At 35.2% G+C, this 15,582-nt stretch overlaps 1 protein-coding gene and 1 non-coding gene across 2 annotated transcripts; both read left to right on the forward strand.

Moving 5' to 3' along the window:
* Positions 1–685: 685 nt before the first annotated feature.
* LOC148843624 (transcription factor IBH1-like 1) lies at positions 686–2,964 on the forward strand. The gene is made up of 3 exons (XM_088958673.1): positions 686–869; positions 1,315–1,881; positions 2,197–2,964. Exon 2 carries the CDS (start codon positions 1,317–1,319, stop codon positions 1,878–1,880), a length of 564 nt encoding a protein of 187 aa, XP_088814799.1. The 5' UTR covers positions 686–869; positions 1,315–1,316; the 3' UTR covers position 1,881; positions 2,197–2,964.
* Positions 2,965–14,382: 11,418 nt separating this feature from the next.
* Positions 14,383–14,489, forward strand: LOC148843625 (small nucleolar RNA R71). Its single transcript, XR_016103959.1, has one exon. It is a non-coding gene; the product is annotated as a small nucleolar RNA R71 (small nucleolar RNA).
* Positions 14,490–15,582: the final 1,093 nt, after the last annotated feature.

Here is a 15,582-nt window from a genome sequence, read left to right on the forward strand (position 1 = left end):
TTGTGGGTCCCTATAAGATAATCAGCCTTACCCAATAACGTACGGCTGAGATCAATTGTATGTAACACCTCAGTCAAAAAAATTTGCCCAAAACTAGACGTGCATTCTTCCCAGCCAGTAATGTCCAATTATTGAGGGAAAATCTGTACTTGGAGTTGTGTGGAGACTCTCCATAGTTCACAGATTCAAGACTTCCATGTGGACACCATGTGGGAATTTGATTCAGCCAAGATCAGTGCACTAGAAAAAAAAGAAATTTCCCCCTCCCTTGTGGGGCCCATCCACCACAAGGCATCACCATGTTTCTTGGGTCCTGCCAATCACAAGTCACACCCCTCTCTTTCTCCTCATTATCAAATGGGTCCTAAAAATGATGTAACCACACACACTTAGAAATGTAATGAACCACCCTAAAACCCCCATCTCATCCTTTGATCATCATCTGGGGCCTACCATCTCTGTCCCATTTTGATAGTCCCTTAGGTTTGTATAGTACTGTGAGAGTGTATAAATTATAGGAGGTTTCAAGGGGAGCTTTATTGTTACCATAAAAACTAATATTTTAATATCTAGGGCTTGGGTGGTGGGCCTTGTGAGCCATGTGCATGCATGTGGTGTGTCTATCTCTCATGGGGCCACCACTTCCTTTCTTTGTGCAAATAAATGGGCTTTCTACATATTCCCCCCAGTGCGCTCTCTCTCTCTCTCTCTCTCTCTCTCTCTCTCCTCTCCTCTCCTGTTTTAATGTACTTAGGTTGGATCTCTAAAACTGATCGTCTCTGACTCTCTACGACTTCTTTACTCATGATCTCCTGATTTTCTAATTTCTATATCCGCTCGTTCGATTGAAAAAGGATTTAGCAAGAAAGGTATGTAGAATTTTCTCTCTTGACCAAAGCTAGCCATGAACATTGTTCCAGACCAGATTCCACCGGCAAACTGAATTCATGTTCCTTGTTTTTCAACTACTTTCATTGATTTTATGATCTTCTGTGCAATCCTCATTTCTTTAAACTCGGTTCTTTCTTCCCTGCAATTAGACTTCACCTTCTGATCAAAATCCACTTCAAATACTGCATCGTTGATCGTAATCGTAGGTCAAGTCCTGATTTTCATGAAACTCAATTCTATGTTCTCTTTCCTTTAACTTACCTTCGCCCTCATGTTATACTGTATATTGTATGAGAAAGCAGTTAACTGTAAACCAGACTCTTAACATATATATGTATCCTTTAGAAGTACAGAACTCCTTATTTTCCATGCTTAATAATTAGGACTCATTTCTCGAATTGTTTATTTCATAACTTTCCACAGCCATGGCTTCTCCTAGTTCTTTCAAGCAAGAGCTCCTCAAAAAATGGGTTTTGGGTCTGCAATCCTGTTGTTCAATGGCCAAGGACATGAGCATCTCGGAGAGAAAGAAAGCCATCAAGCTGTCGGCAGACCTCGCCATGGCTTCTGCCAGAGATGGAAGGACATGTTGGAGTCGCGCAGTGATCGTTAATGCATCGAAACAAGACGAGAGCAAGATCCTTGTTCAGAAGATATTGGGCAGTGAGTGTGAGAGGCTAGTGAAGGCATCATCAGTCGGATTTTCCTCATGTAACAAGACGTTCACAAGCAAGAGGATCTTGAGAAGGAGCTGCAGCAGCCTGCGTAGGATTAGAAGAAGTGCACCCAAACCAGTGCAAGCGAGCTCCATCGCTAAACGGATGGTGAAGAAAAGAACACAACTGCTGAAAGGTCTTGTACCTGGGGGAGAGTCCATGGACGAATTCTCTTTGATAGAGGAGACTCTTGATTATATTATCTCTCTCAGGGCTCAAGTTGATGTAATGAGATGTCTTGCTGATGCCTCAGAGCGCTTGAAAAGCCAATAAGGTCTTTAATTTCTCTTTCTGTTTTTGATTTTATTTTCTTCTTCCATATTAATTAGCTAGACAAGATGGAGAAGAATAGAAGAATATATAAGTCAGGCATGTACAGATGAACTATATATATGTCAAGCCTAGCTTCTGTTTCCTTCTTTCTTCTCATTTTCCATTTTAACTCATACAAAGTTTACAGGCCCATTTTCTCATGCTTTTGGCTTTAACCTTTTATGATGGAAAGACATTCCCATTTGGGTTTCTCTTCTTTTCTATTGTTTATTTATTGTTTTGCTTCTGTGCCCATCCATTGTTTCATTGTTTACAGCTGCGATTGAACTGGTCCAGAAAATATGAAAAGAAAAACTTGGTTTGTTTCTTTTCATGAAGATACTAAAAGAAACAGCTTTAACACAGCTGGCAGGAAAACAAAAGCTATTGGCATCATATAATAAGAAATCCAATACAAGGTTCATGCATCCTTTTCCTTTCTTGGCGCATTCGGGGTTTTTATAATCATCCTGAACCGTGATTCTGGCTTTAATTTTTCATTCTAGTCTCCGTAGAAAGCAACAACAAAATCAAATCCAATGTAGATGGGGAGATTGATAGGGAGAGAATACAATTGAATTTCTTTCCATTTGAAACAATTTCCATGGATATGGGTTATTGCTAATTTCTCTGCTAATTTTGGTGGAGGAAATTGAGATGGTTTTGAATTATTGTGAAGTGAAAATAGACAAAGCTTGGTGTTGACATGAGATCAGAAGGAAACGCCAAACTGCACACACCCGTGCATTGCGGGTGTGTAGGATATGTGGTGATGGTGACAGCAACATGGGCATGGAGATTTTCTAAGTTATAATACTACATCGGAGGTAACAGCACATCAATCACAAGTATCCAAGCTAAAGCCTCCAAGCTGTTTAACTTTTCCTCTCAAAAAGCAAAGATATTTTCTTTCTTGTATGGGTTATCTGGGTAGGTTTAAATCCACTGCCATGAAACTCCATGATGTTAGAGCACTGTGATTATCCGGCATTCTTGAAAATTGTTCCTGCCATGTTTGAACCAAATTAGATTTTTCATCTCAGTACATCATGATGAGTTAATTCATTTGATTCGATTTTCTGCTTTGTAATGATAGTAAATGATGGTATATTATAATCCATATTGATTACATTGGACAATATATTTGTCAAATTTAGTTAGAATTAGACAGAGAGCCTTGGTGTCTTCTTTGGTTCTTTTCCTTTTTCCCTTAGATAAGATGGGCGTTTTTCAAGTTTTCTTCTTCTTCGTCCCCCCCGCCCCTCTTCTCACTCATACACAGATCCACCAAGTGTTTATCACTATGCCAAAAGCTAGTTGATGGTTAGAATACAACTTTGTTTCTTTATTGTGGGAATAATACTGGGACAATGTAACATCCCCATCCGCAATAAAGAAATAAAGTTACGCCCTCACCATCAGCTTAATATTTTGGTGTGTTAAGCACTTGATCTATATATCTAAAATGTTGTATCTGAATCCCATCATACGCCCTTATCCAAATACACACCTGAAGCTGAACTCCTAAGTATTTAAGTGGTTTAGATAGTTACTATTCCACGGTTAAAATTTCACATTGTACATGAAACCTCAAGTCTACTTGCTCCCCACATACATTTCTCCTCAATCTCAATAATGGCTTGCTAGTTCCAAATAAGATGAACCAGAACATGCTATTCCCTGCTGTGCTACCACATTTTGGCCACCAAATATGGAATCTAAGGTTTTTCTCTTGAGAGTGGATGATGGATCAAGTTGATATTGTGCTAAACTCATAAATAGTTACGTGCTTGCTCCTCATTTTTTCTTTTTTTTTTTTTTTTACATTATGGCCTCACACAAGTTCAGATGTCGTAAAAAGTATGCTATCATGAAGCAACTCCTCAACTACTTTTAATTTCATCCTTCTGGTCCTAGTTCTCAATCTTCTTGTGCAGTTGGTTCACTGAAATACTTGGATAGCAGTCTCCTTTCAATGCAAACTTTTCGGCATTTGATTGATGACTGTAGTCATTTTACATTATGTTGCAGTCTCTTCAGACATACCACATGTTGCTTGCAAAGATTTTCATGTCCAAGAACTGTATGGATACATTTAATGGGGATAAAAAGTAGATGACCAAAAGGACAGAGTTGTAATAGAATATCAAAAAGCTTAAACCACATATTGATTCCTATGGTGTAGGAAACACCACGTCCAAACATGCACAGGCAAAACGACTACACCAAAAGAATGTAATATGTGGTTCAAAACTCAAATGGAATAAACCTTATGGCGAATACATCCATGCCGATGCCTTTGTTGTTCACCAGTGACTGACGTTGAAGAGGCATTCCTTATCATCATTTGTCCTCTAACATGATTAAGGCTAGGGTGCTGCAGGAAGGAGAATTTAATGAATGTTGCTATGGCTTTGAAGATTCGTTGTGGTGGGAGCAATTGGTGAATTCTTATTGCAGTTTGGTGAGGGTTGGTTCTGAATAGAGAGCAAATGCACCTTGATTGGATAACGTTTAACTCGTAATTAAAGGAATTCCAGATAGAATTTGGATGCTACTCCTTTGTGTTCTCAACAATTATATTCTGTTCAGTCTGGAGGGTCTAAGTCTTAATGAGTTAAGTAGATGAAAACAATGTGACAAACTATTCAAGTTCCAATAGAAGTGAATGTCTTGCATTGATCTTCTTTAGGGTAGTAGAGCATTAATTGTAGGAATTTTAAATGGTAAGGCAAACCCCATTCAAGTTGTTGAAAGGGAAGCATTAATTGAAATAAAACCATTCAAAACAGTGTTTGGTTTGATGGAAAAAATAGGGAAAGGAAAGGAAAGGTAGGGAAACCTTTACAAACTTGTATGGATTTCCCTACCTTTGCTTTCTTTTCCCCACCTTTTCCTTCAAACCAAACATATAGCCTAAGGGAAAAGAAACAACAAAAGCTCAAACTACTTAATAATGGTTTGTCAACACTCTTGTCAAGAGAAGGATCGGATAATTTGTCTCATCATTACCGAAATGATCAAGTTGCCAACCTATACTTTACTGTACCATGCTATGGTTTTTATGCACATTTCATCAAACAAGTTGCTTTAGACTCACAGCTTTTCTCCAAGTACTAGACAAAGTTCTAATTAGTGACTTCAATTTTATCTTATCTAGGAAGATGCAGGGAAAGGGATTTCCAATGGGGAAGAGGGTCTGATCCCCTCTACCATAGGTTTGCTTATCTAGGTCTGATGGTGTCTTTTCTAAATGCCAGACCTGTTACCTGTCTCTAAATCTCTTGCATGTGACATAGAAGGTGGGGCTTTTTGGACTTTTCTTGGTATTCTTAATGATCGGCACTGCTAAACACCCAATTAAACAGCTGAGTGATTCCTCTCATTTGGCTCAAAGAATCTCCAAATTGGTTGTTTGGATAAACCTCCAAAGTTCCCTAGCTATCCCTTATTATCTATTACTGTATGTTCTAATTTTGAATTTTATTGTAGGAAATGGTTTTTCTTTTTTAAGTGACTCCTGTTATTGCCTTTCTGTTTGTATTGTATGTAATAAGCTGCTTGAATGAAATCATCTTTTAACTATTAACCGCTATATATATACTTTGTCCCTAACCAACTGCCTTAAACTATATTAGAGTGGGTCAAGACTGACCTTCATTTGCTCATTATCACAGCACATTATTTACCAAGGAAGCAAACAGTTCGGTGAATTGGAGCTTATATTAATCTAATTTTTGTGCTACCGGGCTTAGATTTAAATTTAGACTCAGATTGCGAGCTCATTTTAGGCTTGGCCCATTCATGATGAGCTAGAGGACAAAAACCCAGTTTGGTTGGGCCATTTACTGTATGTTAGTATGTTTTAGTATGTTGCTTGTAGAAGAGGGCACATGGGCCCGAACATCCAAGCTCAACCAACAATAGGCTGAGTTTGAGGTAAACTTTCACATAGTAGGTTTAAATTTAGCTACCAATTTAAGCCCAACAAGTCAGGACCCGTGGACGCACGGTCTTTATTTATGAGCAAAATTGAAGATGAATTACTATGACATTTCCAATTAAGTGGTGCCCATCTAAGTTCAATTTAAGTATTATTATGTGTATTTTATCCAATTACAATCTAAGTTGTGTTTTAGTAAGAGTGGCCAATTTTCAATACTCTAGATAAATTTCTATTATTTATTGTATCTTAATGATAATTCTTATTTTTTTTGAAAAATAACTTTTTATTAGTTTTTATTAGATTACTACTATTTTTGTATTATTTTTAGGAAAAATTATAAAAAAAAAATCCTCTTATGACAATTCTATAAACCACCTCAGTGTTTTGAACCTAAGAAAGGCCTGCCCTATATTTTTGAAAAAACAGTGCAAATACCTCCTTTCCCTTGGCTTATAGTAGCAAAGACACTGAAGTTACCAAAATACCCTTATCATTGTTAATGCATTATCAAATACAATTTAAAGTTTCAACTTTACCCTACACTAATTTATTTTGCTAGACAACTTTCAAAGAATGATTCTTCTTACTCTTCTTGGACAATGCAAGGTAAAAAAGATGAAGTGAAGTAAGATTAATTCATTACATCAACATCTTTTATTTGGAATGCTAACGAATGGAAGGTATTTTCCCTTTTTCTCAAAGCAATAGGGGAGGTTTTTGTTAAGGTCAAAATACTAGTGAGTTTTATAGGATTAATAGAAAACCCAAGGGGTTTTTTATAATTTTCCTAATTTTTAAATGGAACTTAAATTGATTTTAAAATAATTGAACTGTATTTAAATTAATACTTTTTATTAATTTTTGAAATTAGTAAAAGTTAAATTTAATCAAGTATATTAAGTTTTTCTTATATAATTTTTTTAGTGGAACTTAAGTTGGTTTTCCATTATTAAATTTTAATTATAAAACTATCAATGTTGGATAATTTTGTATTAATTTTAAATTGATATTATTTTTTAATTTATTTGATTCCTTTTATTAATTAAATTTTTTTATTACATTAATAAAAATATTTTTATCAATAAAAATACTTAATAATTATTTTTTATTTTATTTAAGTAACTTACTATGTTATTTTTATTATGGTTAATTAATTTTTATTATTTTCAAATGGAATATTAATGGATTATAATTTTAAATGGAAATAAATTATTTAGCACAATAATATATCATTGAATGTCTTAATTTCAGTATAATTAATCATTACTAATAATTACATTCAATGCAAATATATCTAATATATATAAAATTATAGTTAAATTAAAATGGATATAGATATAGATAAAGTTAATGAATTTTTATGCAATTTAATGGAATAATGGAGATGAGAGAGATTTAGTGGGGTGAGTTATTGGAGTAATAGTATAATTAATGAGGAGATATTATTAAAAGAGTTAATGGGAAAGAGGAGAGAGAGAGAGAGAGAGAGAGAATTAATAGTGAGTTAATGAGGAGTGTTAAAAGTCTTAAAGGTGATTGGTCACTTGAGTTATTTCATTCAATATTTAAATTAAAAAATTCAAAAAAAAACATAAAAAAGATAAGTGCCTTTGAGAATAAACCATAAAGCAAGAAAGTGCCAGCTTGGCACATTCCATTTTAATAAATAGATATAGATAAGCTAGGCAATATAAACATCATATTTTTTGTTCATTTACATAAAGCATGGGGCAATATAAATATCGCATTTGATCCTAGGTCTCTACTACAATGAGTTAAATATCACCAACTAAGCCACAATTAATTGGTTATTTATAATATTTTTAAAAGTATGAATGAGCTTGTGGAACTTTTCTTTTTCACTAATCACAATGTCTATGGACCTTGTGATCATTGAGTGATGCTCTCATGAGGTTTCATCTTGAGTAGCATATAAGCATGCACTAACATACTTATCTTGGACTCTTTAACCAATTTGGTTTCCTCATAGGTTATTTCTAATGTTCTCCAAACCTTTTGGGTTATTTTACAAGTTGAGTTTCTATTGAAATCATTCCTATCTAGAACATAGTATAAACAGTAAATAGCCCTAGCATTTAGAGATACTTTCTTATTTTCCTTGGTCCATTTTGAGGAGTCTTTCTCAACAACTATCTCCCCTACTTTCTTTGTAGGTTTATAGGGTCTAGTCTCAATGATATTCTAGAGATCGTATTCTAGGGAAAAGAGATAGACTCTCCATCTTGGCTTTCTAGTAATCATAATCAACTCCACTAAAAAATGGAGGTCTGGAAATAGACTAACATTCAGAGTAGGGGACCATGGGTTGGTGGCCATTATATACCAAGTTATTAAGCTTTTGTTTAGGTGAACCTACTTTGATATCAATCATCTCTTGAACCAACAGGAGCATGTCCCCACACATCAGAATGAACTCATTCAAATGTTTTAACAGAAACATGTGATCTTATCTGAAGAAAAATAAATAACATTGCAATTTAATTCAACATTGGAATGAACTAATTCAGCATGTCCTAGAATGTTGCATTATGTGGGGAAAAATAACCTTACAATTTAATTCTTGTGTGATCTTATGACATATAGTAAATTGGATGAGAGTGAGGAAACAAATAAAACACAAGCAATGGATGAGAAAATATGGGGTTTTCTAACTCCATGAACTAGTACATGAATACCAAAAGAACCATGATAAGTAGAACACAAATGATCCATAGCACCAAAATCAACAATCCATATAGGTTTAGAAATAGATAAAAGAGCAAGAGAGTTACTAAAGCCACGAGCAAAAGAAGTGGAGGGATCTTTGTGGAAGGTAAATTACTAGATTGTATCAATTGTTGAAGTTAACCAGAAATCTTCTCCAAGAAGACTTGCAAGCCTGACGGACTAGCTTGAGCAGCTATTTTGTCTTCAATGTTCTTATTCTTAGTGGGGCATAAATGAGGGTATAAGACCTAGCACCTATCTTTGGTATGACCAAATCGCAATGATCATAGTGAATTGAGAACAGGATCCATGATCTCATCCACGACCTCTAGTGGATTTTGAACCTATTCTATCATTGTTACTTATTACATTCTTGGTGATAAGTGTACTGGTTTCAATCATTTCTCCCCCTGTCTTGAATTTAATAATTATAACCTTCTTTTTAATTTCTTCCCTTTGAATGGTTAAACAAACACTAGCAAGAGAGGGAAGAGTTGGATTAGCAAGAACCTGTCTTCTTAAGTCTTCAAACTTAGGTTTGAGACTTGCTAAAATCTGAAATACACAATCTTGTTTCTCCTCTTGAAGCAAAACTTTAGGTTGTGTTTGCTTTGAAGGAAAAAGTAGGGAAAGGAAGGGAAAGGTAGGGAAACCCATACAAGGTTTGTAAAGGTTTCCCGACCTTTCCCTTCCTTTCCCTACTTTTTCCTTTAGACCAAACATAGCCTTAATGTCATTTGTAGGAGGATGATATTGATGTACGTAGTTCTTCCCATCTCTTCTTCATGTAACCCAAATATTTAGTAAAAGTTTGATTGGCACTTTGTTCAACCCTAACAAGCTCTTGGGAGCTATAAATAACATACCTTAAATAAAATAGAATAGAACAACATCACATATAGGAACATCGGGAACCACGAAAGCTTGGAATACAACAGCAAAAGCCACATTGAACAAATAAGACTGAGAGATCAATGATATTCTTACTCTAATGCCATGTTTTCGCATAATCAGAAAGATAGAAAAAGAAACAAGAGACAAAGATAGTTCAGTTATTGCTAATTTAACCTACTCCATATTGGTAATCTCCAAAACTTAAAAAGGAGGATTACCAAGGCTTCACTAGTTCAAAAAATATAAAAGACAAGGAGGAAAGAGATTACAACCAACCAATAAAAGTAAAAAGGGAAACAATAAGAATAGAGAAAATAATAAATTAAATTCCTGATTGCGTGGTTAGTTTCTAAATTCGTTTGGTGTCTTGATTGTCAATAGACACAACAAAACTATATAGGAAAATAACCCAAACTCAACTTAATCCTATTCTTAATGATAACTATAAATATATAACTCTAGCAAGTGCACTACTTATCAAGTAGTATAATAATATCGTTCCCACGGGGATTTAACAAAGTAAGTATTAGAATCACAATCTTCCCTAATTATTTGGACAGTCGAGATTTAGATTTAAGGAAACAAGAACTACTGAAAATAAAAACTGGAACAAAAAGAAAATGGAAACAAATGTGATCACTAACCGAATATGCAATGATGAAATTGCTAGGACTTTTGGTCCACCTAACCAATATAATGAATATTGATGGATCCAATTACCCAAGACTAATTGTTATTCCCATAAGCTGAGGTTTTCACAAATTTATTTAATATTCTTTCTCGAAATATACTAAACCTACTCCCATCAGGTAATCCTTCGATCTCTCGAGTAGAGCTCTCAAGATGGAAGTGCATTAAGTCTAAAAAAACCATTAAATTCAGATGAATCATGTATATATATCTCTATATACCATTCAATTTACACTATGAATTATTCTGTCAATTATGTGAATTCCTCTCTCTATTCATTCACATAATCCAAACCAATTAAGAGGCGGCCAAACTCTTAATTGCATTAAGCACAATAATTCATAGACTATATGGAAATCACAATCTTGGATAAATCAAGAAAATAAAAATATATCCATTAACATGGTTAGGCTTTCCATAGCCCTAGCAAAAACAAATTAGTTCATGATGGAATAATTAAAACAAATAAAGGGGAAAAAAGAACTCTTGAATTTGCCCATGGTGCTGAGATCTCCTCTTCTTGAAGTTTCTTGAATTCTTGAACCTTTCTTGAACCCTTCTTGACTGATTGCTCCTTGCTTCTTGATTCAAATCAGAAGTTGAATGATTGAATAATTCAGTGATCAAGTGATACCTAAAGCTGGTCTGCCCCCTCCTTTATATAGATTAAAGGGGAGGGGGTGGTCTCTTACTTCCTCTTGAAGTTTATCTTACAAGAATAGAAAGTCCTATTCTAATTCTAACCTTATCTCTTTATCTCTTGAACTCAATCCCTTTTTCACTCTAAGATTATATCAAGAATTTAGATCTAGAAGGATTCTTCTTAGTTTCTTGTTATTGGATTCGTAATAGACTTCCTCTGCGAATTGGGCTTCAGCCAGACTTTTCTGCGAGTTGGGCTTCAACTACGGATTGGGTCTTCCTATGAAGTTGCCCCAAAATTGGGCCCGGATTAGACTTTGATGCAGGCCGAATCTGCAAAAGTCCAAAACATAAAAGTTGTGGATTTTTCTCTTATCTTTCCAATGGATCTTGAATCAGCCCATTTGGAGTTCAGAGACGCGAGTTAGACTCAAATCACTGAACAATGTTGAAACTATGAAAAATCATCCGATTTGTCTTTCTTTGCTCTTGATGCCTTCTTTCATACCCTGGACCAAAATATAAATGATATGAGTCCAATTAGATGCTAATTTAGTATAAAAGACAGAATAATTGGGGATAAAAATATGATAAATTCTACTCTCATCAAATCCCCCACACTTAAACTCTTGCTCGTCCTCGGGCAAGACAAAACTCAAAACAAACTTAAAACAAGAAGAAACTAAAAGATTTGTTTTGAATTTCTCTCAATAGGGTAGTTGTCCTCCTGCAAGCCTTGATCAGTATCCATGCTTTTTCCCTTCGTCCATTTCTTTTCCTTTTTAACTTGTCCAAGAATAATCTTAAATCGCCAACCTCATTTCTCCAAGTGAGACCGACAATCAAGGGAAGCAGGCATCTCTTTGCATGAATAGTTTTGGGCTAGAGTAAGCCCTTTTTGTTTTCATAATCACATGTGGCAAGATTCAAAAAATACCCTCTCATGATTCTTCAGAATGAAACAAGGAATGTTATTACCCTAAGCATGCTTATGTATCACATCTCCACCACTTATCATGAGTGCAATGCATCAAAAGGTGAATTAGGGTTTGGGATCTAGGGATGAGTGCAATTTATGCTCCATCTCACACTAACTCCTTTTTCTCTCAGTGTGAGTGCATTTTATGCTCCATCTCACTCGAGTTTATTTTTATTTTTTTATTATTATTTTTTTTTGGATAACACGTTCCAATACATGAACTCATTATCGTGGTCTCAACATGCCTAACAAGACAAGTTCTAGAATAATCAACCCCTATTTGTTTGTAGAAACCAAATGCTCACAAGGGTCAACTCTATATTGCATCTTACCCGTTGATCATTCAAACTACTGAGATGCCTTCCCTAACCAGAAATTTCAGCTAGATTTGCCTACATCCTTTCTTGTCTATCCTCCCTAGGAGCATGATTCAAGGTGGTTTGCAATCATTCAAAAACAAGTCTCTAAGGAGCAGAAATTTCAAAAGAAAATGTTAAAAAGTGCTGATCAAAGTATGCTAGAATTCAAAAAATTTATCAACCGCTTACTCCTCCCCCACACTTAAGATCTACATTGTCCTCAATGTATGGAATATGCATAGCAAGAACAAGGAGAGAAATTTAAGAGGACTTCCCTGCTATCTATGATTAAGGTCTTAAGAAAGGAAAAAAAAAACACAATCATAAGTAACAAAAGAAAAAAAATAATTTTTAATTTTTTTTTGTTAGCATGACCTAAAAACAAAAGGAAAAAAAAAAACAAACTTCCCTATCATGAATCGGATTCTCTAACTCTCTTGGTTGCAGCTTTCGGTGTGCTCCCCTTTCATCCATCATGGGCGGGTTTAGATCTGGAATAGGGGCCTGCAAAACAGAGGGTAATGGTTTCTCATTAGGAATATAATGAGCATTACTTTGTCTTGGCTTGAACCCTTCTTGGCCATCCTCTAAATAGTTCATCGCCTTCTTTACCTCTTCCTCCATGACCTACATGTTTTTACATGAATTAATAATGTAGCTTTCAAAGGGGTCATCTAATTTAGATGTGTTAATTTCAGCTGCACCAAAATCAATGCTATTGATTGCATAAATTTTATGTTCAATTGTATTGGGATGTTCCATGGTTTTAAATACATTGAACACCACTTCTTCACCATTGATTCTAAGGGTAAGTAGACATTTTCGCACATCAATTAAAGCATCACTAGTAGCAAGAAAGGGTCTCCCTAAAATTAATGGCATCGATCTATCCTCCTCCATATCCAACACAATGAAATCAACAGGGATGATGAAATTCCCTACTTTAACTAAGACATCTTCCACTATTCCCCTAGGGTATTTAATGCTTCGATCGGCCAACTATAGGGTAATAGTGGTAGATGTTAGTTCATGCAATCCCAGCCTTTTAAAAATAGAGTAGGGCATTAAATTTATACTAGCACCAAGATCACATAAAGCTTTTTCAAATTCAGTTCTCCCTATGGTGCAAGGTATAGAAAAACTCCCTGGATCCTAAAGCTTTGGGGGCAATTTATTTTGGAGGATGGCTGAGCATTCTTCGTTCAAATTACCATCTCACATTCCTCCCATTTCTTTTTATTTGACATCACCTTCTTCAAGAATTTGGCATATTTTGGCATCTGTGACAATACATCAAGAAGGGGGAGATTAATGTGTATTTTTTTGAAAACTTCTAAAAATTTCTCAAATTGTCTATCTAAGTTAGCTTTCAAAATTCTTCCAGGGTAGGGGATAGGGAGTTTAATTTCATGTAAATTCAGTTTAGGTGTACTTCCCTCATCTTCCTTTTGCAGATTGGCCACATCAACTTTCTTGTCTTCTTTTTGGATTTCGCCAACTGCCTTCCCGCTTCTTACAGCTATGGTGTTCACATGTTCTCTGGGATTTTCTTCTATGTTGTTGGGCAGCCTTCCTTCTTTCATCTCTGATAACATGCTCACAACTTGCCCCATTTGATCTTCTAAGTTCTTAATTGCTATTTCATGGCTTTGGAATTTTGCTTCAGCATTGTGGATGAACTTAGAAATCATCTCCTCCAAATTGCTATTTTTCTCTTGTGGGGGCAGTTGTGGTTGGAATCCCATGGGTGCCTTTTGATGATTGTTGCTCCAAGGGAAGTTGGGATGACTCCTCCACCCTGGGTTGTATGTATTTGAATATGGGTTGTAATTTGTCTTGCCAACATGAGAGATAAAATTAGCATTCTCATGGGAAATAAAAGGACTATTTAATTGACAATCAGAATTAATATGTCATATTTGACTACATAAATCGCATGAGATGCTAGATAGTGTATTCATGGCTGCAATACTAAAATTATCTCGTCTTTTATTTAAATTATCTTTTTGCGCAGATAAGGATGCAAAGGAATCAATATGGTGTACTCCCCTCTGATTGGTTCGATCATTGTTCCACTAGTAGCTGTTTGATGCCATCGCCTCCACTAAGTCATATGCTTCCTCTGGAGTTTTTCTCATGATTGTACCACCTGCGACTGCATCAATAATGAACCGATTAGAGGGGGTAATGCCATTATAAAAGGTTTGTATTTGTCGCCAAATTGGTATCCCATGGTGAGGACACCTCCTAAGCATCTCCTTGAATCTTTCCCATGCTTCATATAGAGACTCCCTCTCAAATTGAGCAAAAGTGATAATATCATTAATTAATTTTGCTGTTTTGGACGATGGGAAATATTTAGCCAAAAATTTTTGGGTTAAATCATTCCAAGTAGTGATGCTTCCTGTAGGGAGTGAGTTGAGCCTATCTTTAGCTCTATCACGCAATGAAAAAGGAACTAATCTTAGCCTAATTGCATCATCACTAATTCCGTTGTGTTTAAATGTATCACATATTTCAAGGAAGTTAGCGATGTGTGCATTAGGGTCATCACTTGGTAACCGACTAAACTGAATACTAGTTTGGATCATTTGAATTATTGCAGGTTTTATTTCAAAATTATTGGCATGAATGGTAGGCTTGCAAATGCTGGATGTCACCCCATCAATGTTTGGACAAGCATAATCCAAGAGGGTGCGATTTCCTTCTACCATCTCTCCTTCAATCTCTATGGCTGGTTCGCAAATAACAACCTCTTCTCTTGATTTTCCTTTGTTGGCCTTTTGCAACAAGCGAAGGGTCCTTTCAATTTCTGGATCGAATTCAGCTAACCCTTCCTGTCTAGTGCGTGTCATGCACTAGTAAATCTGAACTAACAAGAAAAACAAAAAATTTCGAACAAACAAATAAAAATTAAAATTATAACAGAAATAAAAAGAAATATGAGAATAATAATAAAAATAATAAGAGAAATAAAAAGTCCAAATTAATCAATGTTAACAAATTCTAATATTATTTTAGGATTAAATCCCCGGCAAGGGCGCCCAAAACTTGATAGCTATAAATATATAACTCTAGCAAGTGCACTACTTATCAAGTAGTATAATAATATCGTTCCCACGGGGATTTAACAAAATAAGTATTAGAATCACAATCTTCCCTAATTATTTGGACAGACGAGATTTAGATTTAAGGAAACAAGAACTATTGAAAATAAAAACTAGAATAAAGAGAAAATGGAAACAAAGGTGATCACTAACCGAATATGCAATGATGAAATCGCTAGGACTTTTGGTTCACCTAACGAATGTAATGAATATTGATGGGTCCAATTATCTAAGACTAATTGTTATTCCCATAAGCTGAGGTTTTCACAAATTTATTTAATATTCTCTATCAAGATATACTAAACCTACTCCCATCAGG

Source organism: Nelumbo lutea, chromosome 8 (assembly GCF_056320005.1).
Source record: "Nelumbo lutea isolate HS-2025 chromosome 8, American lotus-T2T, whole genome shotgun sequence".
Classification (NCBI taxonomy): domain Eukaryota; kingdom Viridiplantae; phylum Streptophyta; class Magnoliopsida; order Proteales; family Nelumbonaceae; genus Nelumbo; species Nelumbo lutea.